This window comes from Centruroides sculpturatus, unplaced genomic scaffold (assembly GCF_000671375.1).
Source record: "Centruroides sculpturatus isolate CEXI.00-Female unplaced genomic scaffold, Cexi_2.0 scaffold1383, whole genome shotgun sequence".
In the NCBI taxonomy this organism is placed as follows: Eukaryota; Metazoa; Arthropoda; class Arachnida; order Scorpiones; family Buthidae; genus Centruroides; species Centruroides sculpturatus.
In genome coordinates this window covers 157,860-183,882 of record NW_019385663.1, presented here as the reverse complement: position 1 = coordinate 183,882, position 26,023 = coordinate 157,860, and the positions used below count along the sequence as shown (strand labels likewise).

The 26,023-nt window shown below is 30.6% G+C and overlaps 1 protein-coding gene across 1 annotated transcript in view; it reads right to left on the bottom strand.

Annotated features, from left to right (window-relative positions):
• Positions 1-26,023, bottom strand: part of LOC111641005 (unconventional myosin-Va-like) — a 91,564-nt gene that overhangs the window by 7,314 nt on the left and 58,227 nt on the right. Inside the window, exons 4-9 of the mRNA XM_023387113.1 lie at positions 25,694-25,750; positions 24,565-24,709; positions 12,719-12,875; positions 9,379-9,604; positions 4,888-4,995; positions 3,785-3,906 (exon numbers count right to left, since the gene is read on the bottom strand). Of these exons, the coding sequence (XP_023242881.1) occupies positions 3,785-3,906; positions 4,888-4,995; positions 9,379-9,604; positions 12,719-12,875; positions 24,565-24,709; positions 25,694-25,750 (815 nt within the window). The remainder of the gene's footprint in view (positions 1-3,784; positions 3,907-4,887; positions 4,996-9,378; positions 9,605-12,718; positions 12,876-24,564; positions 24,710-25,693; positions 25,751-26,023) is intronic.

The window sequence follows — 26,023 nt, the reverse complement described above, 5'->3', positions numbered from 1 at the left end:
CCTGGCATAATGCAGTTATTGAAGCTACTGGGCATGGTTAAAAAGTGACACAGCATAAGCACAATTATTCCTGATATTACAGGTACTGACAAGTAAAGAATTTTCAGAGTCCTGCCACAAATAAGCTATGTATTGATTATTGACCATTTGTGACATGCCATAACAAGGAAAAATTTTAAAAAGTAATAAGTAGGTTTAAAATTAATAAATACAAATGTATTCTGACAGTTTATAAGTTAATTATACTTTCTATTTGCAAAATTTCCTCAACCTTAACATAAAATAAGAAAAAAGTGAACTTTTAAGAAATTTGCAGGATTTCCCAGGATGAGAATAATTTCCTGGGTTAAAAAAACAGTTGGGATCCTGAGATCCCGTTTGAGAAACCCTATTTTCTATATTGAAATATTTCCTAAACATATGATAATATAAATTACAGATACCACTTGCAAGTAATAGTTACAATTCAAATCTTTATCACAATTTCAAAAGTAAGTCATAACAGGAATGATGGTTTTAACCAGAAATAAATTGAATATTTTCTAGTTCAGAATGTACAAAATGTACTAAATAATATTTTAAAAAGTAAAATTGATTCCAACAAATAAGTATATATTCATATTTTTCAAAAAATAAAACAATTTCTATAAAGAAATTAAAATATAAAATTTATCATATAAGTTAAATTTTTTGCAAAAAGTCTAAGATCATACAGAAGACAAACATGGTTGAATTTTAGACTACTGATTTTTGTAAACAGATTATTATCCAATTAAGAAAAATTTAAATAAAATTATTTAATAATGGTTAATTTTTTGAAATTAAATATATTAAAATGATTTATACTAATTTATAAAAATAATACTTGAATTCAATTAATGAAATTTAAAGAAAAAATAAGCTTAATAAATTTTTAGTACAGTAGAGCCTCGATTATCCGACTCAATTGGAGACTGGAGTTGGTCGGATAATTGAAAAGTCGGATAACCGAAAAGTATGAAAAAATTCAGTATTAGTGTAGTATATTATTATATCCCATGTAATTAGTATATTAATATATTAGTATATCGCTATTGACCTACTTCGCGTTGAATTTTCATCGATGTTAAGCCTAACAAAAAATTTAAAATAATAATCGTCGCTATTGTATCATTAAAAATTAGAAAATTAAGCCTCGTTTAAATACTGGTTTCGTTTCATGGTCGAATGAGTATTGCCAGCAAAAACACGTAAAAATAATATTAAAGTAACCAAGACATAGCCAAATATTGTAGCGCCACATCACTAGTGTACATTTGAAATTTGCCGACTAAGACGGTCGGTTAACCGAGGTGTCGGTTAATTGGGGGTCGGATAATCGAGGCTCTACTGTAATCTACAATTTCTGAACTGTTTAAAAAGCAAGTACAGTAGAGCGTCGATTATCCAAAAGTCAATCATCCGAAAGAATTCCAGTCGGCAAATTTAAATTTTTGCCAGTGCTGTGGCGATGCAATCTTTGACTGTGTGTTGGGCTACTCAAATATTTTACATTTTTGATACTATCTCATAAATTAACTTCTGAAGTATAATTTTTTATTGTTTTTATATTTTTCAATATATATATTTTGTTCATATAAAATAAAAAAATAATTTTTAACGATACAATAGTCTTTGTTAGGCTTAACATTGACGAAAATTCAGCGCGAAGCGACATGCAATGGAGAAAAATGTCAAGATGGTATAAATTAATATATTTTTCCGTACATAATCGGTTATCCGAAACACCGATCTTCTGAACAATCCCAGTCCCCAATTGATTCGGATAATTGACGCTCTACTGTATTTAATTATAGGTTTTAAAAATATAACAATCAAAAATCCTGATTTTTTTTTAAATTTTGATTTAAAAACAAACATTATATGAGGCTGCAGAAAATAAACAATTTTTTGGAATTTTACTATATTTGAAAAATGTCTCTAAAATTTATTAGTTTTTAATTTTATATTGATTTAGTTTATTTTATTTAATTACCACATGTATTGTTGATATTAATAATAAATTTTAATTATTAGAAGAATTATAAATAGCTTTAATTATCTTCCACAAATATAATATTTGTTTACTTGTATAGAATTCAAAATTATAAAATTATGTTTCTGTATTTTTAAGAAACATCTTTCTTGCACTTAAGACTAAAATCCAGTTGTCCTAACCTAAATATAACGCAATTAAAATTAAATAATTTTATATAATTCTATGTCTTACAGAAACTGAACAACATTCTGTATCATCTCCTGTTTCTCCACCTTCAACTATATTTACATTTCCTAAATGAAGAATTGATGCAAGAATCCTAAATATTGACATTTGCTGACTTTCTGAAAATCCTGAAATGAAAACACACATATTTCAAAGAATTTATTCATTTAATAAAATAAATATGAACTCATTCTATGATAATTTNTAATAATACAGTAGAGCCTCGATTATCCGACTCAATTGGAGACTGGAGTTGGTCGGATAATTGAAAAGTCGGATAACCGAAAAGTATGAAAAAATTCAGTATTAGTGTAGTATATTATTATATCCCATGTAATTAGTATATTAATATATTAGTATATCGCTATTGACCTACTTCGCGTTGAATTTTCATCGATGTTAAGCCTAACAAAAAATTTAAAATAATAATCGTCGCTATTGTATCATTAAAAATTAGAAAATTAAGCCTCGTTTAAATACTGGTTTCGTTTCATGGTCGAATGAGTATTGCCAGCAAAAACACGTAAAAATAATATTAAAGTAACCAAGACATAGCCAAATATTGTAGCGCCACATCACTAGTGTACATTTGAAATTTGCCGACTAAGACGGTCGGTTAACCGAGGTGTCGGTTAATTGGGGGTCGGATAATCGAGGCTCTACTGTAATCTACAATTTCTGAACTGTTTAAAAAGCAAGTACAGTAGAGCGTCGATTATCCAAAAGTCAATCATCCGAAAGAATTCCAGTCGGCAAATTTAAATTTTTGCCAGTGCTGTGGCGATGCAATCTTTGACTGTGTGTTGGGCTACTCAAATATTTTACATTTTTGATACTATCTCATAAATTAACTTCTGAAGTATAATTTTTTATTGTTTTTATATTTTTCAATATATATATTTTGTTCATATAAAATAAAAAAATAATTTTTAACGATACAATAGTCTTTGTTAGGCTTAACATTGACGAAAATTCAGCGCGAAGCGACATGCAATGGAGAAAAATGTCAAGATGGTATAAATTAATATATTTTTCCGTACATAATCGGTTATCCGAAACACCGATCTTCTGAACAATCCCAGTCCCCAATTGATTCGGATAATTGACGCTCTACTGTATTTAATTATAGGTTTTAAAAATATAACAATCAAAAATCCTGATTTTTTTTTAAATTTTGATTTAAAAACAAACATTATATGAGGCTGCAGAAAATAAACAATTTTTTGGAATTTTACTATATTTGAAAAATGTCTCTAAAATTTATTAGTTTTTAATTTTATATTGATTTAGTTTATTTTATTTAATTACCACATGTATTGTTGATATTAATAATAAATTTTAATTATTAGAAGAATTATAAATAGCTTTAATTATCTTCCACAAATATAATATTTGTTTACTTGTATAGAATTCAAAATTATAAAATTATGTTTCTGTATTTTTAAGAAACATCTTTCTTGCACTTAAGACTAAAATCCAGTTGTCCTAACCTAAATATAACGCAATTAAAATTAAATAATTTTATATAATTCTATGTCTTACAGAAACTGAACAACATTCTGTATCATCTCCTGTTTCTCCACCTTCAACTATATTTACATTTCCTAAATGAAGAATTGATGCAAGAATCCTAAATATTGACATTTGCTGACTTTCTGAAAATCCTGAAATGAAAACACACATATTTCAAAGAATTTATTCATTTAATAAAATAAATATGAACTCATTCTATGATAATTTTATTGAAACTATACTACTGTTAGATTCGAAATTATTTAACAATTTTATTCTACATATAATTATTGTAAATTTCAGAATTAATTCCCTATTAAAAATATATAAAATGCTAATCTTTGTACATAAGCATAATTTATTACAAAGTCCTTTGCTTTTTAAAAACTGACTGTTAAATTTTTAAAAAAAATTTATTTTATGTAGTTCAAAAATCTGAATACACTTATCAACAAACCACACTGTTGAAACTAGAAAATCCAGCAAGAAAACAATGTAATGAATAAACTCATGTTTTTGACCATTTTCATCAGTCATCAGATTTAATTACATTCTATTAAAGAATACAAAATAGTACAACATATAGATAATAATAATAATATCAAAATTTATTTTTATGAATTCAAAAATTGCTATCAATTTAATTTTTAAAATAAAGACAAAAACAGTATTCCAAAATATAGTGAACATATACTCATTTTAGTATAAATAATTTTGTAACATTTAATTAATATATTTATTTATTTTTATTGCTACACTTATACTAGAACATAGGAAACATGACTTCATATAGATTTCTTTGGACATATAAACAACAATTATTATTTATGATAATTTTTTGCAATATACACATACATATACATTTAATGTATTTTGAAAGGCTCTATAAAATTTCTTTTATATAAATATATATGATGTAAGGCAAACATGACTTATTGTATGTTTTATATAATATTATGTAACTGTCATTTTCAAAAACTGTTTTTGGATTTCCTGATTCAAGTTAAAGTTACTTTCTAATAGTCTAACTTTCAAAATAATGTAAATTTCAACTTTTATGTTTAAATTAAAAACTTTGTAAACCAATCATTGTTTATGTAACAATATTTTATATAAAGAAACTTTTTAATTACCTAATAATCTAAGAGCATTTTTTGTTTCTTGAAAATTTTTAGCATCATCAATCCCAGAAATAATTGGAGAATCTCCTTGGTTTGTATAATGAAAAGTTCTTTGATCACCTAAAATATACATAAGAAAATTTATTAAATACTTATAAATATAATATTTTTAATTGCTTATAATTTTCAAGTAATGATGATAAATTCTATGAATTAAGAATTTATAAACAAGTATATAAATATAAAAACAATGATTAAAAATAAATAAAAATCAAATGGCCATTATTACATGCATATAGGTTAGCTATGTAATAACTTCCACATAGGAAAATATTTCACATCATGACAATTGCAACTGTTCTCTTATACTGCATTTGTACATTTAATAATTTTTGTTTTTGTAATATTAGAATTGTTGATGTATTTGATGCTATACATTTCACCCGAAAGTACTACATCACCATCCTGTATTGCAAATGTATTGACAGCAGGCCCTGTTAAATTAAGATTAAGATCCTTTTACTTAGAACAAGACTCAACAAGCCCAACAAGATTCTAAAAAGTCCATCGGTTAAAGTTTGACAATAAGGAATTAATCAGATCACATATCGTAACAGCCAGTCAAAGCAAAATACATAACTTCAACTATTTTGATTTTCAGATTATTCCAGTAATTTAAATAAAAACAATTTATTATGGTAAGTAAATTTGTAAAAATAGTAATTTTTAGCGACTCAAAAAATTCCAGTAACAGGTTGCTTAACTTTCCTGGTAACATTTAGAATTTTGGTGGTGCCATCTGTTATATTTTATTGAAAAACTTTATATTTTTAATTATTATAAAACTGCAAAAAGCTTAATTTTGAGGGTAGGAATGGGTTTTATAAAAAATGTAAATGCTAATAATGAGTAAAATCATCATTAAATCTGACCCTACTTGAGATGACACATGAGCACCCATTATCTTCCCACCTTGTTGACCTTAAACCATCAAACTTTAATAGTATGAATCTTTCTAATACACAAACCTTCCTGCAAAGTTTCAGAAATTTTCAAGAGCACGGGAGTTATCTTCAGAGAGAGGGTAAACAGAATCATGTCACACACAAACACACACATTAACATCCACCATACATAGAGAAAAAAACTCTAAATGTTTTTGCATTTCTTGACATTTCAAGGTCCAAAAATGAAAAAATCTTAAAGAATCATTTTTTGACTAATTGCCATACTTTCCCTCTGTTATATATAACAGAGCAAGGAAAGTAAAACAAAAAGCTCTTTGCTGAAAAGTAAGTCTATCCTGAGTCTTGTATTTATATTGTGTTGCTGAATGCTAAATTTGCCAAAAATTCACTTCATAGTTTGAACAATACTTCAAAGTCTGAACTGTGTGTGCAGTGAAAAAACACACACTGAATGTGCCCAAATCATATCTTGGTAATGCATTACACACCTATTTGCAGTGCATTTATTACTTTATTTTTTGTGTGTTCAATTATATATACTGTGTTGTTATTCTTCAATTTTTAACAATTTCTTTCTGCTATTTTTCTTTGATGAGAGCTTTTGGGCACCTCCTACATTTTGTATCCTTTAACTCAAAATTCCCTAAACAGAAATTTATAAAACCACATCTGCCTGAAGTTTAGGAGCATCTTCCCCATACATATTACAAATTCTTTTACTGTTTATACAGCATTATATCCTTTCCAAAATTCAAAGCATGATATGTCTAATATGCTTTTTATCTGAAAACATTTCAACTCAATTTTATTCAAACAAAATATGATGGAAAAAGTTTAAAATACATTTCTAAACGTAAATACAATCTCACATTAGTAATAATGTGTTAAATTAATCAATTGTTATAATTAAATCACCCATCTATGTTAAGTAATGAAAGCTATTAAAAATACATAAAAACTTTCTGTTCAGCATAATACAACTTTTACTTATTAAACATGGCTTTCAAAAACTGTGTGGAAGCAACAAAGCCTAAGAGGAAGATTGTAATATCAACAATTGAGATGAAAAAGGTACCATACTTATCACAAAACACACAAGTGGTACACAAATAGTGGATCTACCATGTTTAAGATGTTATTACAGTAGTACCTCAAGATACAAAATTAATCCATTCCGAAACTGAGATCGTATCATGAAAATGTCGTAAGGTAAATCATTTTTCCCCATATGATTATATGTAAAACCAAATGATCCATTCCAACATGAAAAACACACTCAAATTAAAGCTAAATAGTACATTAAAAAAAAAAATAACTTTAGTAAGGAAAACACTGAAAAATGCATTTTGTAGTTGTAAATGTTTAAATAATAGTGTTGCAACGAATAGTATATTCGGCCTCAGGCTGAATACCGAATATTTGGCTTGATTAACGCACATACAAAAATTGGCGCGCAAACCGTATTATGGCAAAGACCCTGCTCTCTATTGGCCCACTGTCACTACGCTTCGCCAATCGCGTTAATTCTTGACAGTTCAGACAAGAGCATCATGGCATTATGTGATAAATGATAAGTGATGATATCAAATGTGGATAACAATGAAATGACCTACACATGTAAATAACGGAAAAAGAACGGAAGAAGAACCACAAAGTGAAAATGTGAAAATAAATAAGAAATTGAGTTGATAACATAATCGAACAAGTCGAGGCAGCTTATTGGCGCGAAATTTGTGGCTGTCAATGCCAAACAATTGTTGTCATAGACTTCGAAAAGCTAAATGCTTGTAATAAAAGTCACTTAGCATGCACGGGCAAAAGCCTGAGGCCATTCGAGCTACCAAGCTGTTTTGAATCTGTGAAATCATAACTGTGACTTATAACGACATCCTATCTGTCTCTTTTCTCCGTTATCACCTGGCTATGAGTCACGTAATTGTAAAATGGGAAAACTATGACGGAAAAGTGACAAATCAAAAGTATCGTGAAGGCGTATTATGATGTATGCATAGGCATACGTGGACTAAAGCGATAGAGGAAAGAGAAAGGGAAGAGCAAAGACGAGCTCTTAAAAAGAAGGATAAGCAGGATCAGACCCTCAGATGTGTGATGATTCTTGAACGAATAGATGTGTATGTGTGCTGATCTTTGTAATTATAAATTGTGAATACAAATGACTAATATTATGTTCTTTTTTATTTTGTGTATGTTATAAGTTATAAATAAATATAAACAAACAACACTAACCTGATAACATTAAATCTAAATAACAAAATGATTAATTTACTGTGTTTTTGTTATTTATTACTGTCCTGTTTTTAGGTATTCGGTATTCGGCCGAATAGTGATTAAATATTCGGTATTCAGCTAATAAATCACTAATAAATAACCACAATAGAATAATAATTGATTTAAAAAAATTAGTTTTATTTGCACTTTACCTTTGAGGATAGACAACAGAGGTGTAAACTAGTGGTGGAGGAGAGGGAGAAGGAAAATGATACTAAAACTTAAATTACATAACATAATGTAACTTATTAAACTTAAAAGTTAAAAAAACTTAACACTAATTTTTTAACTTTTTTGTTTTATATATTTTTTTAAATTTTTTATTCACTGCTTTTTGCTTTCTTTCCTTCACTTCCACCAGCACTTTCACTGGATAGAGGTTGCTTGGTAAAATATCTATCCAAAGAGGCTTTGCGTACTTTTTAAAATGTTTCTAAAATGACTTAGGCAAATGTCATTACTCTGATTAGCAATACGGCCAGTGTGAACCTTTTCGGGATGTTTCTTTTCAATAAAATCAGTCACTTTCTGATAATACTTCAAGATTTCCTTTATCGAGAGAGATCCTTCCATGATGAAGCAAACACATAGACTGAGACCAATGAACAGAAGTGAATAAAAAATGGTGCAGCAAACTAATGTAACATCATATGGTGAGTTTTTGTTCATACTGTGGAGCAAAAATATGTTCGAATTTCATATCGTATCCTGAAAATTTCATATGCTGGAGGGTTCGTATCCTGAGGTACTACTGTATACAATATTTATGTATTTTATTGTTTTCATGTTTTTATTTGTTATTAGAGTATTTAATTTAATTGTGTTATATATGCCTTAAATTATGTGCATTTGCTATTTTCAGTATATCAAAATGGGTTTGTTTAGTGTCTAGGAATAGATTAATTCATCACTTTCCATTATTTCTAATGGGAAAAAAAATGATTCAGACTTTGAACAATTCAGAGTTCAAACAGCCTCCTGAAATGAATTAAATTTGAAGTATGAAACACCATTGTATTTGATTCTGCTGTTCATAAACTAAAATAATCAAATTTTAAATGAAACCATTTCTAGTTTGCTTTATTCTTGTTAATTTTTATTGGTCCATCAAGCAAGCAGTTTTTGTTTTGTGATAATCATGATGCCAACTTTTGCAATCTCTCATAGTTAATAAAATAAATCAATTAAAATTTTAATTGAGTAATTATTAAAATTTCAAAATTAAGAATAATATTTGTGAACTTACTTAATTGAAGATCAGCTAATTCTTCTAAGTCTGCAGAAGCACATAACTGATAAAAAACATGATAATTACGCTCTTCTGATGCTTGAAAAACTACACGAGATTTTTCTAGTAAGTATGTTCTCATATTAGCTCCAATAATATGATACTTTTGATTAAAATCTATTTCAATATATTTTCCAAATCTTGAACTATTATCATTTCTTGTTGTTTTAGCATTTCCAATAGCCTGCACAAAAAATAAGATTTGTTAAAAATTGATATTTGCATTTAAATATTTTTCTTTATAACATAGGATAATACTTTTCCAGCAACTAAATTTGATCAAAACAAACGTTTTTGGCCAGTTTGATAAGGCTTCATAAAGCCAGGATAAAAACATTTGTTTTAATTAAATTTAGTTGATGAAAAAATAAGGTATTCTTAGCGTCTTTATATACTGGTGAAGTTTCAGCTTCAATTATTTTTGATACTTTTATTTCTGTATCTGTGAGTATAAAAATGTATCTATATAACAGAGCCCAAGTTATATTTTTTGAAATTAAAACTATGTTTCATTTATTAACAAAATTCAAAAAATAAAGGAAATATAATAGAGCACCTTAACCTTGACCTGGCATAGCATCACCATATACCAGTATTAATTAACCAAGTAGAATGCATTCCACCAAACTGTAATATAATATTTTTATCAAAAGTTAAATAAAATAAAAAACAGAGAGCTAGTCTATTAAATCATTTTTCAAAATACTGACCACAAGAGAGTGAAAAATATCTTACCTATGTCAATGAATTTACAGGGTTCAAAACTAAGTTCATTAGTGATTCATTGAATTAAGAAGTATTACCTACTTGTTGTAATATTTCCACCAATCTGATAGATTTGTTTAGATTTTCAATGTGTTCTGGATAACGTATGTTAAGAATCAAGATCTAACTACATTGGAATTAGGAATAAAAAAAACCTATTGTACACACAGACACATTTCTCCTGACATTTATCAGCCAGATGGTCAGAAAAATCAACTAGGAAGGACACCTGGTAAAAAAGGGTTGGGGAAAATACTGGAACATTCTCAGTGCTTTGTAGAATTTTCCATTTGTGGCACATAATGTCAGTACTCAACAAACTTTCAGATTTTGTAGGTGTTTTTGGCATTTGGAATTTCAGAGAAAGGACTCTCAACCTGTATATATTTAATTCTACTCTAGGGAGTTCAATGAAAAGGTACAGTTTGAGAAACACTGAGATAATACGTACCCTAGGAGAAGTCATAAACTTCTCCTAGGGTTTTAGAAAAACTGCAAGTCAGACTTGCAGTTTTTCTAACTTAACTCAAAATAATTGCTTCAGTAGATCACTCAAAAAACTATTGATACATACAACCTTGTACAGCAACAAAAATGTTTAATAAACTAACATTGTTGGTGATATTTAATGACCACCATGTTTGCTACTAAAAAAAAAATTAACAAAAGCTAAACAGAAAATTTTCCATTAGCTTTTGTAAATAATTCAATTTTTTGAATAGCAAGCCTGATGAAGGTTATTAGATATGACTGAAAATGTTAGTAATAATTATTAAACATTTTTGCTGCTGTACAAAGTTGTATGCAGTTGATTGAGTTTTTCCAACTTTTTAAAGTGGTATTTAAAAATAAATGTAACATTGATTTATTAGTAAGTATGTTTTATGTGGAAGTTACATTCAGGAGAGCATGCATAAACAAGATTTCACACAACATACAAAGATACTAAAATTCCAAAAGATTCATCCTTGTATAGATAATTATCAACTTAAACAATTAGTTGATTTATGTCAAATAAAAAGAACTAATTTATGGACATAAAGAAGGTAAAGTTAAATAAAATTTGCAACAAAACTTATATGTACTGTATGAAAAAATTTCTTTAAAAAGTCAACTGAAAGCTACTTGTGTAATATAGATATTTATATTTCTACTATACACTGCTACTATACACTACTACTAATAGAAGTGTCATTCACTGACTTTTTCATTGCTAGATTTAGAGATTAACTTCAGGTAATTATTGCATTAATTTTAATTTTTACATATGCAATAAGACTTATTTGTTTTTCTTTTGCATTATAAGATGATAATATTTTCAAATCATACGAAATAAATCACGATCACACTATATGTCTTTTTTTTATTGTAACATTCCAACAATTAATACACACATTTAATTCTTTTACTGACAGTTACAGATAATTTTTAAACTTAAAATTACATGCTAACTTTGTTAATCAGAAATTAGATTCTTTTTGTTATGACAATCAAAATTACCATTAAAACAAAAATTGAAAAATGACAAATGGTATCATTTAAGTTACAATTATTTATGTTCATTTTGTACTTTGTTTTTATTTTTAGACTAGTTTATTAGCATCTGTCCTCAAATTCAGGGTGTTAAGATTGTAAGCAGTTTGGATAAAGTTATAATATTTCAGAAAAAATTTCATCTATATCATATTATTAGGTGTTTTTTAAATTTATGAACAATTATTTATGTTCATTTTGTTAAAAATGAACATAAATAATTGTAGTAATAAATAAATTAAATGATACCATTCATCATTTTTTCAATTTTTATGTTAATGGTAATTTTGATTGTCATAACAAAAAACCTACTTTCTGGTGAATTTTCTTCCAGTTCATTAATATTTTAATAAATTTGAAAAACTTAAAGGACTAATTTAATCAATTAATACTTTTGTAACAGATTTTTAAATTTAATATTCATTAATAAATCCTGCGAATTACCTTTCCCCCCTTTATGAAGTTATATAGTTTAACAGTTGTGGATTAATAACAAGATAAAGTTTTTTTTATTTAATTAAACATTTTATTTAAAACTTAATAGTTTGTCAATTCTAATAAGATACCTTTTTCTAATTAATAATTTTAATTAATTAAAAATTTTAGTTTTCAAAATTAATTTTTTAAATTGAAAATTATAATTCAATAGAAAAACATTAAATTAAAAAGTAAAAAAATGAAATTATAGAAAATATTTTCTGATCATTTTTTAAATTTTGCTCATTTATGATTTTTTCACATACACAAAATCTATTAAATCAGTATCCAGAGGTATGAGTTACCCTAAACACTTGATATTCAGCACTATATACAAGTTTTGAAGAATACTGTTATGCACTACATTCTTTAAACTTAAAAAAAATTTTAATAGTTTTTATTCTATTCATTAAAATTGCTAATTATTATATATAATCTGATATTTATCAATTTTTTTTTGTTTGTACTTACTCTATTTAGTATATGATCATAATTGCAAATTATAATACAAACAAAATTTTACCTCCATTATGGGATTTGATGCAAGAACTTTCTTTTCTATTTGTGTTTCTGTTGAAGAACCGCCAACTGTTGCAAAATATCTCATAGCATACTTCGCGGAAACTGTTTTTCCAGCTCCAGATTCTCCACTAACAATAATAGATTGATTTTCATTTTCCCTAAAAACAAAATATCAGAAATAAATTACGACTTCAAAAAAACTTGCTTACAACAGTGCATGTTGTGTTTTTTATATCTTTAGAAGTGAGGAAGTTTATAAAAGATATTTTTAGCTCTTAAATCATCTTCAGATACAAAACAAATACAATTCAATTTCACAAAACACAATATATTAATATTCAAAATGAAGTTTTCTAAATTAAACCCAAAATCTTAAAACTCTTTAGAAATTAATAAATAAAATAGTAGAGTATAACAATATGAAAATACAAACATAAAACAAAACAAAAATAAACATAACTGAAAAAAGAATCATTTGTGTTAAAACTTAAATATGATTACAAGCCTTACACTTTTGTGTTATGTATCAAACATTTCCAGACATGCAAATATTTTGCCAATTATTCCTGATAAAGTACTAGAATTGTATTATAAGTAATGGTCAATAATGAACTACAAAACACAAATTAAACCACATTTCAGATTTCTTACTGGAATTTGGTTTAATTTGTGTTTTTATTGTGAATAAATAATTTGCAACAAAAGAATGTATATTTGAGTAGTAATAACTGTTATCTTACTCTGCAATATGAATGATATCACTCATATTATCCATGTGGAAACAACATGAGAAAATGACGGGCAAAGCATGTTATTTTAACAGTGTACAGTGACTGCATTTCTCATTAAGGAGAAAATTTCCGCAGTTAATATTCATCAAAGACTGAAAGATGCATATTTGGGTAGTATGTGTGTTTGCAGTGTTAGATAATCAGACAATGGAGTTAAACATATTATAAAACAGCATCACTGATCAGTCCCACATTTTTAATCTGTAGACTGCTTCTAATAAAAATCAACAAAATTGATGCTTTCATAAGAGAAAAATCAACATTTTCTCTTGATGTGCTACATTCATAGAAATTGTAGATGATTTTAGAATTGATCACTGTGTGTGAAAAAGATGATGAAGAATTGGGGATATCACAAAGTTTGTTCCTATTGGGTTCTTTGGTTACTATTGCATGAAAAGAAATTAAAAACTCAGTCCCATACAGTCTGACATGGTCTTATCAGAAAATCATTTGTAATCCAATTTCATTAAAAAGCAGCTGGAAAATCAGCATTACAAAACTTATACAAGGGTCATTAAATTTGCTCTTTGTTTTATGCAAATGTCGAAACAATTTCTAATGCAAGGGAATATATAGGGGTGGCCATAATTAAAGTAGAGAGTTTTGAGCTTGAGTATATAAAATCAACCAATTTCAGCCAAACTCAACCAATATTGGTATACAAGGTCTGTTCAAAAAGTATCGGACCTTTTTTTTTTCGCGTAAACCAATGATGCGCGAGAGGCCTCCTTCGGTGGAGTTGTGGAGGGGACAGTCATGCACAGCCCTGAATTTTTTCCCGCCTGCAGGAAGCGTCAGTCGTTGGCAATCGGCCTATGAGTGAGGTCATGTAGTGCGCTCTCGTCAGATTCCACTAAGCTGGAAAATGACTGAACAACGTGAGCAGCGATATTACATCAAATTTTGCCAAAAACCTGGCGATACCCGAGCGTAAACCATTCGCAAAATTCAGCAGGCTTTCGGGGACGATCCTCGAGGCCAAAAAAAGCGCGGCAGGTCCGCAGCAATATCAAAGGTCATGTTGACAGTTTTTTCGACTCTCGTGGGGTGGTGTGTCGTGAGTACGCACCACAAGGCCAAACCATCGCAAAGGAGTACTACCAGGAGGTCCTTCGTCGTCTTTCCGATACAGTGCGACGCAAACGACCGGATCTGTGGTCGATCAAAACTTGGCAGCTCCATCGTGATAACGCATCCGCCCATTCTGCGCATCTGATTCGGGCTTTCGTCGCCAAACATAACACTCCTGTGGTTCGCCACACTCCGTACTCTCCCCATATGGCTCCGTGTGACCTTTGGCTATTTCCCAAGCTGAATATGCCGCTAAAAGGAACCCGAATTTAGTCGAGAGAAGACATCGTGCAAAATCCGACGGAGCGGCTGATGGCCATTCCAAAAGATGCGTTCCAGCAGTGTTTCCAGCAATGGCAGGAACGCTGGGAGAAGTGTATACATTACCAAGGAGACTACTTTGAAAGGGATTGGGGTTTTGTACCTCAAAGTAAATAAATTTATTTTTACCGACCAAAGGTCCGATACTTTTTGAACAGACCTTGTATGTACTGTTTAGATACAATGGAATTTTGATTTCTGTAATAAAAGTTTTCACTTTAGATTTTTGCCACCAAGGAGAAAATGGCAATGTATGTGGAGTAAATAAGATAGTAAAGAAAACAAAAGGTAACAATTGATAATAGTTTTTATTATGATTCAATTACAAATATGGTTCAATGTGTTGGCCTTGCATGTTCCAAAAACTGAATTCTGTAAATTGCACCTAAGAAGCTCGGTTTATCTAGAACACATCAATAGTTTAGCAACTTTGAAGGTGGTCAATCATGGATGATTGGTTAATGAACTTAATTCATTCCAAGATTGTGTTCACTATCCAAATTGTTCGTTAACCGATTATTGATTTATCATAGATTTATATGGGAATTTGATTAATTCATTCTGGAAATCCCAAAAAATAAATAAAAATTTATATACTTTCTTACTAAGTTCATTTATATGTAATAATAAACACACGTATTTACACAGTCTTGCATTTTTATTAGTCATGTTTTTTCCACTTGTTGCACATTGAAGAATCTGTACAATGTCAATTGCTTTACTCTCTTCTTCACGATTTTTCATAAGTAATTAATAGCATTGTCATTGTAGAGATCTCCAAGCCTATTAACATCAACCTGGTTTGAATGCTATTCTAAGACACTGTTGACATCCTCCCACTTCTTCAAAAGATGTTTCATTGGTCCTCTTTCATCTTTCTCAGAAGAAAACATATCTTACTGAGTTTCTTCTGAGATCAGTTTCAGGTTCCATTATGAGCACTTAAATGTTCTTTGTTTCTCAGAAGTGATTTTCATTACTCCTTTAGCTGCTTGAGTGTTCTTGATTATATCCTTCTTAGTCAAGAGTGTGCCTATTGTAGACAAGTTCAAGCCACACTGCCTAGCAACATCAGACATCATTTGCCCACTCTCTATCTTGCCTATTATCTCTTCCTTGGTTTCTATGATGAGCACAGTTCTTGACACTCCACTCTTTTTAGACTCCAGACTTCAGTTCTGACATTTTATATATTTTATATTTTAATCTAAAATATTAGCAAATGTTACATGTATTACTTCTGGTAATCACATGTTTATTACAAAAATTTATATTCTTGTTCAATATGAAGTGAATAAAGTATATTAGTTCATTATATTAGTTGATAGCAGAATAAAGTTTTCATTTCAAACAAATGTTTGATATAATGTGCAATAATTTCACAACGAATAAACGTACATGCATAAGTGTTATATAGAGTTGTACAAAACAATATTCTATGTCTTTCTGGCTCAGTATCAGCAAAAATCTAGGTAACTAAACAATATTAATTTTGACAAAAAGTTACAAATTATCAAGTTTAAATGTCAGTTCTGATATATTATTTTTTTCCTTATAAATTTTTCTAATAAAATATATTGAAAAATATATTTAAAACTAACGATATTAATAAATGTAAGTGATTTTTTTCATATGAATATAATGATAATTTGATTTTTGATAAATTTTTAAAATAATATCGCCTGACTGACCTATATTGCCTTAGGACAGATTACAAAATAAATGTAAACAAGATGGCAATGGTGAAGGGTTAAATTCCAAAAACCTTTATATTTACTAGTTTTGAAAAAAGTAGACAACTTTATAGAATCTTTCTTATCAATAATATCTTTACTCTGGGCAGGGTGCCCCATTGATTTGTATTGAGTTTTGCGAGCCTTTTGACTATTTTTTTTTTTGGCAATTTTTGCTGCATTTTTGTCTTGCTCTTTTTAAACGCTTATTATGATCCAAGGGGAAGCATAGTCTTACCTACATGAGGTCCTGCCAGCAAGTAGCTTGATCACAAACAGTCCTTTTCAGGACTATGTCAGCCAAAAGGCCCACATCTTGGACTCTGATGACGAGGTGTTGTTGCACGGAGAGATGGGAAATCCTACTGGAGAAAGATCAGGTGAAAGTGGTGAAAAGAATCTGTGAAGAAATAATAGAATATATGACCACACACAGTGGTTGCAGAATAGACATGGAAAAACACATGACTTTTGTCTGTGCACAGATGGAGGGCGCTAAACGGCTTAGTCAATGGATGCAGGAAAATTTTGCTCTGTATTCGAATTGAGTTTTTGCTGAAATTTTTACTTTAAGCTCTAAGTGTTATATATTTCTGGATAGCATTTTCCGTGTGGATTAAGAATCTGTTAAGTTTTTCAACATACGACAATTTTTCGCAAAGTTATTAGTTTTTGAAAACTGAATACTTTTAAAATTTTCAACATTCTTCTACAACGACTGTCGCCATAGTAATGGTCCATAGAAGATTCCAGAATTTTTACCGGAAGTCGTATGTTCTTTCTTCATATTATTTTTTTTTTTGAAAATTATTAATTTTAGAAGTTATTATACTCAGTGATGGCTATTGAAGAATTTCTGGAGGAATCTGAGGAAGCCATTCAGGATTTAAAGAGATATTTCCGTAATAACCCAAAAGGGCAATTGGGTACCGAGGAACATATTAGATTTATTACAGATAAATTTATTACCTTAGTGAAGAGTGCCGAAGAGGTAATTAGGAAAAATTCCATATCAGATTTCCTGCTTCAGAAATTTGATTTGTTGGCAACGAAAGAGGATGTCAAACAGCTGCTTGTTGCTCAGAGTGACAAAAATTTAGATGCTATTCAGGAAGTGAAACAGACTATTTGTGACTTAGAAAAACCTCCACTTTTAGGGGTGGAAGGTTCTCAAGGGACTACTGCTCTGTCATATAGAGATATTTTATAATGCGATCTTAATTCTTTGAAGAATACACAGTCTGAAAAGGAGTCCTCGTTACCAATATACACTGTTCCAGTTTACAATGATAATAAAGAGAGCACATCAGAAGAGACTAAGACACTGCTCACTAATTCTTTTGATCAAAGATTGCATAAGGTGCCTGTCAAGCGTATTCATAAGATTAACAAGGGTGGAATTGCTGTTGATTTTCCTTTCAGAGAAGAGGCTGAATATTTTCAGGAACAATTAGACAAAATAGAAGGATTAAAGGCACGAAACGCAAGATGGCGTCTTCCTCTTATGAAAGTGACTTCAGTCCCGAACTCAGTTACCAAAGAGGACCTACTAGAATACTTGCTTGAACAGAATATTTTTTCACAGAAGTACACTATGGAGGAGTTTAAAAAGGTTTTAAACATTCGATTTTCAATCAAACAGAGAAATGACGAGTTTTTATCGTGGGTATTAGAGATGTCACCGGAGGTTAGGGCAATGACTAAAAAACAAGGATATTTTTATGTTCAGTGGAAAACATGCAAGGTTTATGATTTTTTCCCTGTACGACAGTGCTACAAATGTCTTGCTTTTGTACATTTGGTGGCAAGTTGCCCATCACCAAAGAAAGTTTGTAGCCATTGTGGTGATGATCATTTGTTTAAGACATGTACAAAGAAAAGTGAAAAGCCTAAATGTGCTAATTGTTTGAGGAGTGGCCTAGATAAACGTGAACATAACACATTGGATAAGGAGTGTCCACTCTACATTAAAGCAAAAGCCTTATATATTAAGACAGCTGACTACTTACCTTAATAATTATGGAATCCTCTACAGGACACAAATTGTTTAATTCATAGTGCTCCTTAGCACAACAACTAATACAAGCAGATCATCACTTCTCTATATACATTTGTGTTTGCTGACTGTAAGAAATATGTAAGCTTCATCATCTTTCTCTGTTTTTGGGTTTAAAGTGTTGGAATTGATACTTACAATTACTAGCTGTGTGGACTTTGTTTTTTTTTTTTTTTTTACTTGTACGCATATTATATATGGACTCATGGGATTCTCAAATCTTTGTCTTACAAATTTTCTGCATGGGATAAATTCTGTTAAACACTTTGTCAGAATTATTGTATTTACTGCGACCTTAATTTGCGAAAATATTCCTGCAGATAAGTAATCTGTTATATGCTGCAGCAAGCTACTGCATATTTTGTTTGGGTCTTTTATTGTCAGTGTGTTTTTATTTTTATTTATTTATTTATTTTAAATTTTTCTTTTCACTTTGCTTTGTTCATTAGTGCATACTGTAACTCGGTGGAACTATGTAACGGATATGTTCCTGTAATGCTCACTGCGGGGCAGGACTTTGTACCTTGTTTTAAATGTACAATTAAACTAATGAATGAAAATGTGCACAGATGGACAGGATCATCGATCTGTAGTGCAAGAAGACCAGGGACCTGCTGCAAGCTACGGTGGAGAATCTACAGAAGAAAATTGACACAATTCTGGAGTCCAGGAGCCAAGCCGGGCCAACTTATGCACAAGAAGTGGCAAAGAGAAGCCCGAAGCCTAAGAAACAAATAATCCTTGTCAAGCCAGAAAGAGAAACGAGGATGCAGAGAACACGAAAGAAAAGCTGAATAAGAACATCAACCCAAAGTCAATAGACATTGGAATCCAAGCAGTTAGAAAGTTAAGGAGAGGTGGAGTCACCATTGAGGTAGCAACAAATGAAGAAAAGATAAAGCTTAAGAAAGTAATAGAAGTTAAAACTGGATTAAAAACACGGGAACCTCTTAGGAGAAAACCCAGGATAGTGATGTATATCCTGATAGACAAGATTATAGAATGCTCATATGAACAAAATGAAGCAATTAACATAAACCTGACTGTGGAAGAGTTTCGCAAGCAAACTGAAATAAAATTCTAATTTGGAAATAAAAATAAGAATACAATAAACTGGGTACTGGAGGTTACTCCAGCAACTAGAAGACTGATCATCCAAAACAAAAAGATTAACCTGATTTGGTCCAGATGTAGTGTTGAAGATTACATCTCTGTCACACAGTGTTACCAGTGCTGTCAGATTGGGCACATTGTAAAGGATTGCAAAGATAAAGGGCCTACCTGTAGCCAATGTAGTCTCAACCACAAATACAAATAATGTAATAGAAAAGATAAAATAGAGTGTATGAATTGTAAGAGGGAAAAATTGAAGAATACAAGCCATAACGTCCACTCGTACAGAAAGTTAGAAAAATGCTTATCACTAAGATGGACTATGGCAAATAACGACATAAGTCAGACAAAAGATAGATGGATGAGAATAGTACAGATTAACGTCCAAAGATCGATAAGTGGGACATCAGTGTTGTGTAAAACTCTAGAAAAAGTAGATATGGCATTGCTTCAGGAACCCTACTTTTACAGAGGGACACTAGCATGCCTGAGAACAACATACAGATCGCTCTACAATAGGGACTACTGTCCAACAGCAGTGGTAATAAGCTGCCTGAACATTCCAGTGGTTTTCTACAATGAGCTAAATAACAAGTTCGTAACCTGTTTTGAAGCAGGAAACAATGAAAAGAACTATCTGTTCCTAAGTGTATATTGCCCAATAACTAAGGATCTTGGCCCAATTCTTAACAAAATAGAAGAAGTGATTAATCGCTTTAGGAATAAGCATATCATTATTTGCAGAGATCTGAATACCCACTCTGAACTCTGAAGGGATCTGGAAAATAATGAAAGGGCTGAGCAAATACTAGAGTTTGCAAGCGCAAACAATCTGCACCTATTAAAACAGCCTAATTCGCTGCCAATGTTTGATCACCAATAGTCAGAGCTGGATTGACCTCACGATATGCAATAGTAGTGCACTACAGCAAGTTAAATCCTGGAAAGTCTCTTCACTATGCAGTCTTAGTGACCACAGTTACATCTTCTTAGAAGTTGGAGTCTCAGATGAAGTGGATAGCGAAGAGAGCATCTTCTATGGTACTAACAGAGCCAACTGGCTGCTCTTCCAGACAAAAATATGATGAACCATGGATCTTGAGAAATTGAACAACTGCAAAAACAAATATGAAGCAGAGGAAATAGTAAGTAACTTTCGGGAAACCCTCCTTGCAGCCTGCAAGGAGAGCATCCCTAAAAAGAGGAAGGTCAGGGTATAGTTCCCTAGTGGAGTAATGATTTAACCAAAATGAGGAAGAAAAACAATCGATTATAAAGGCATTACCAGAGAGCCCAAAACGAAATTGAGAGAAAGGCAAAGAGAAGGGAGTATCTGAACAACAGCAAAGTTTACAAAGCAATGATAAAAATGAGAAAACTCAAATCATGGAGAGCATTTTATACAGAGAGCACCACAAAGCAATGGGGGCTTTCTCTATAAGGCTTGCGCCGGCAAGCTTAAAACTCCCACCTTCTTGACATCAATAAGAAATGGTGAAACATACACAAAAGGAGTTGAGAGTACAGTAAAAAGCTTAATGGACACATTCTTTCCTCCAGATAATCAGGAGACAGACAAACCAAATCAAAAGTGCATAAGAAAAAGTGGAGAAGCAGAATACAGGAATGTAGTGAACCCAGAGTTCACTAGCAAAAGAGGCAGAGAATGCTATATACAGACTCAAGCCCAGCAAAACTCCTGGGCCAGATGGGATTGTGGTAGAAATTGTTTATAAAGTTTGGGAGACAGACCCAAACTATATGACAGCAATGTACAACTTATGCCTCCATTACAGGTTCTTCCCATCAATATGGAAGGAGACAAAGCTGGTCATTATCCCAAAAGGAGATGATGTAGACAAGAGCATAGCAAAAAGCTATAGGCCAATTAGTCTATTACTGATGCTAGGCAAAGTATTCAACTTTTTAATAAGCCAAAGAATAATGACTCAGCTTATAGACAAACAGTTCCTAAGTGATAAACAGTATGGATTCCTAGTAAGAGTACTGATGATATAATAAGCAAAGTGGTGGATGGAATAGAATGAACACTGACAGAAAATAAGTATTGTTGCACCATCAGTCTTGATATAAAGGGGGCATTTGACCACACATAGTGGCCCCTTATTCTCCAATCTTTAAGGGAAGCTGGCTGTCCTGAAAATATTTACTACATAGTGAAGGATTATCTACATAATCGAAGAATTATATATAACACAAATAGGGCAAATATAAGTAGAGAATTAAATAGAGGTTGCCCTCAAAGGTCCAATTCTGGACCATTGTTTTGGAATCTGACATATGTCCAATTCCTTAGAATAAACAAACATTTGGACATAATAGAACTAGCATATGCAGATGATAGAATTGTGATCTTTGGAGCAAATTCTCGTAGAGAAATGAAACTAAAAGGTGAACAAGTGCTAGGTAAAATTCAGGAGATAGGAGAGCAAAACTCTCGTAAAACCCAAAGCTCTCGTAAAACCCAAAGAAAACAAGGGCAATTGTATTTTGGAAAGGACCTTTATAAGAGGACTCTGACAATAAGAATGAGGAGCAAAAGCATTAACGTAGAAAAGCAATTAAAATATTTAGGCATTACCCTGGATAAAAGGCTGGCATGGCTCCCACATGTGATAACAATTAGAGACAGGTGTACAAACATGTTTAATGCCCTAGTGAGAGTAGCTAAAGCTACTTGGGGCCTTGGCCACAAAGTTATTGAAGTGATCTATAAAGGAGCCTTCATTCCACATATAATGTATGGAGCAGCTGCCTGGCATCAGGCAGTCAGTAAAGAGAGTATTAAGAAGAAGTTGTACAGCACACAAAGATGTGCACTACTAAAACTAACTAAGGCCTATCGCACCACATCTACCGAAACTCTACAAGTGGTGATGGGAACCCCACCAATCAACTTAATAATTAAAGAGAAAGCCACCATCTACAACTGTAAAAGGGGAAAAACATATCAATAAATGGAATAGAATTTACAAAGGCAGATATGGACTTAAAGCCAACAGCAGCAACACTGCCAAGTCAGTACAATCGAAAATCTATAGGCATAGCTAGAGAAAATGAAAGAGGGGATATTGAACTGTTCACGGACGGTTCAAAGATAAATGAAGGAGTGGGAGCTGCTTTTGTGGCAATGTATGACGACAATCAAATCCACAAAGGAAACTATAGACTTAAGAACCAATGTTCAGCGTACCAAGCTGAACTGTTGGCAATTGAAGAAGCAGTCAAGTGGGTGATCTCAGCCTACATAACTGACTGCATCATAATCAACACAGATAGTAAGTCTGCAATCAGCACATTACAGCAGTTTTCTATTAATAATGTAATGGCCATAAATGTCAAATCAATGATAAAGGAAAGCAATTTTAACATAAAATTCAGATGGGTGAATAGGCAACGAAAGGACAGACCTATTGGCCAAAGAGGATGCCCACTTAACAGAAATCGATTTCAATAAAATCCCTATTTCTGGGACCAAAAACATAATATGTAATGAAACACTCGTGGAATGGCAAGAGAACTGGACAAACTCAGACAAGGAAAGACACACATTCTGGCTATTGCCAAGTGTGGAAGAACATATGAAAGATCTTCGTTGGCTACCAGTCAACCACCTAACCAGCCAATTATATACAAGTCACTGCAATTGCAACGTATTGGCAAAAGACAAACCGCAACCTGTGAGTGTGGTGAACAAATTCAGGATCTAGACCGCTTACTTTTAAAATGCAGAAAATACGAGAGAGAAAGAATAGAGATCTCAACCTTACATCAACAACAGAACGAATCGAATGCTACGGAACAGACACCTCATTAAGGACCTACAGACCTTCGCAAGAAGGATATTGATGTAAAGGTTAGGGGCAGGAATGATGTCATAATCCTAAGTGTTATTTTAAAAAATTGTTTGTACGAATACATGTTTGCATGTTAAAATTATAGAAAAATTAAAGAATCATCCTCCTTTGGTGTGATAGTGGGACAAGGATGACTCTGATCCCCATAAGGAAAAATGATGACCATCAAATAAAAAAAAAATGAAAATATCTTTACTCTGTTACATTATTCTTGACTTTATGGTGCAAGTTGTAGTACTAATGTAATAACATTCTTGTTTATAAACCTTTAAAATTTTATACACACTTGCAACTCCTACTAACACACGAATCTTTGTCTGTAACATTAATTCTTCTGAAAAATGGAAGGTTAACCACTGTAAATAGAAGAAAGCATTTTATTAAATAAAACAACAAGCATGTTGTGGTTTTCATGAATTGAACAATGGTTTTATAAAATTTCCTTTGTTCTCCAAACAGGTATAGTAGAAATAGTAAAAACAACAATAGCAAGTATAATAGAGAGAAAAAGTATTATTGCTAAACTTTGTTGAATAAAAAAAAAATTATAAATTTTTTGTTTAAGTATTCTTGCTCTAAAATTCTATTACCAACACTGTTACTTTAAAAGATGTTTTATTCCATTAACTCTACTCCACATTTAATGCTGAAGATGGCAAACAGTACATCAAAAATATTTCATAATAAATACTTTTTGTTTTAAAAGCAAGCAGTTCTGTTTTTTGATTTACTATTATTTGGGTCCCAACTTTTACACAATTTCATTATATTACACTGTTTGTAACTTTTTGAAAGCAAATAAAATCATTAACTTATTTTATTAAGGACTTCACTTAATTTAATTAACCTATGCATATTTTATTAAAATACATATTGCATACCTTTCCATTTGTGTATATGCTTCTTCTGCCACAGCAAAAATATGAGGATCCAGATCTCCCATCGCTTGGCCTCGATATGCAAAAATCGTATCATTTCCATATATTGGTAATTCTTCATAAGGATTAATCGCAACAAGGACAATACCTACCAAGAAATATAATAACTTTTCATATATTCAGATAATCAAAAATTTTTTATACTGTATAATAAAAATAATAATAATCATAAATATGACCATTGTGCAAATTTTGAAATTTTGGTAGCTATTTTAATGATATATTTTGAAAATGTGAAATCCATTAGATGAGTAGAGGGGAAAAAATATGAGAAAGAGAGAGAGAGGATGAATCTGCTTCAAATAAGTTGATATCTAATGAAAAAAAAAAAACACATTATTTGCCTTTTGACTGGTATAATTTAAATGTCAGTCGAAAATGAACTGCAATGTGACCTATAAGTTTGCATATTATATTTCCAATTAATTTTATTCTGAAATAAAGGATAAAGAACACTCATTTTAAATTTTATTTATTTGAAAAGCTATAAACTTTTTTTAGTTTAATATGACAGCTTTCAGGATTAACATATAAAACATATAAAATCAAATCTTCTCTTGTTGATAAAAATTTACATTTTCCATTTAAAATATTATTTTTATAAATGAAAGTTGTTAATTATAATATCATCATAAAATACAATCATCATAATTATGTTTATTTTATTTAAAAATATGTATGTTTCTTCAATGTAACAAATATTAAAAATTTTTGGAGCAGAAAATTATTATTTGGATTCTGGTAGTCAAATGTATTATAATATAAAAACATTTCTTATGAAACAAAAAAGATGAGATAAATAATATTAATGTAAATGTATCACTTCTATACTTTTTAACTTTTTCAAAACATCTTTTAAAAAATTATTTAGTTAAATACTCTAATACATGTTATGTCTTCTTCACAAGAAGTTTGCACTTGAGTTGTTAAACTTTCAGGAAAATCTGATTATATCTGTATCTATAATAATCAGTTTAATATTTAGTTATACCTAAAAAATTTTACTTCATTTTTCATAGAAACAAAAAATAAAACAATAAAATTAACAAACAAATAACAAAAATACACTTACCACAGTATGTATAAATAGCATTTTGATTACAAAAACGAACTTGAAGATTATATAAAACTGTAAGAATTAAAAAAGATATTAACTTTTCTGAAACTCTAAATGATGTATAATTACTATATAATAATAATAATAATAATAACTCTCCCGTGGTCACCACCTGGTCGTGGTGGGAGAGCCCAGTAGTTTTACAGATCCATAGGGCAATGCAGGCTGGAGCACAAGCTCCTGGTAGGGACACCCATGCCAGTAAGGTCTATGGGGAGAAATGAAGCTAAGAGTGACCACACACCCACATTCTGTGGAGATAATCATTATGGTAGTAACCAGATC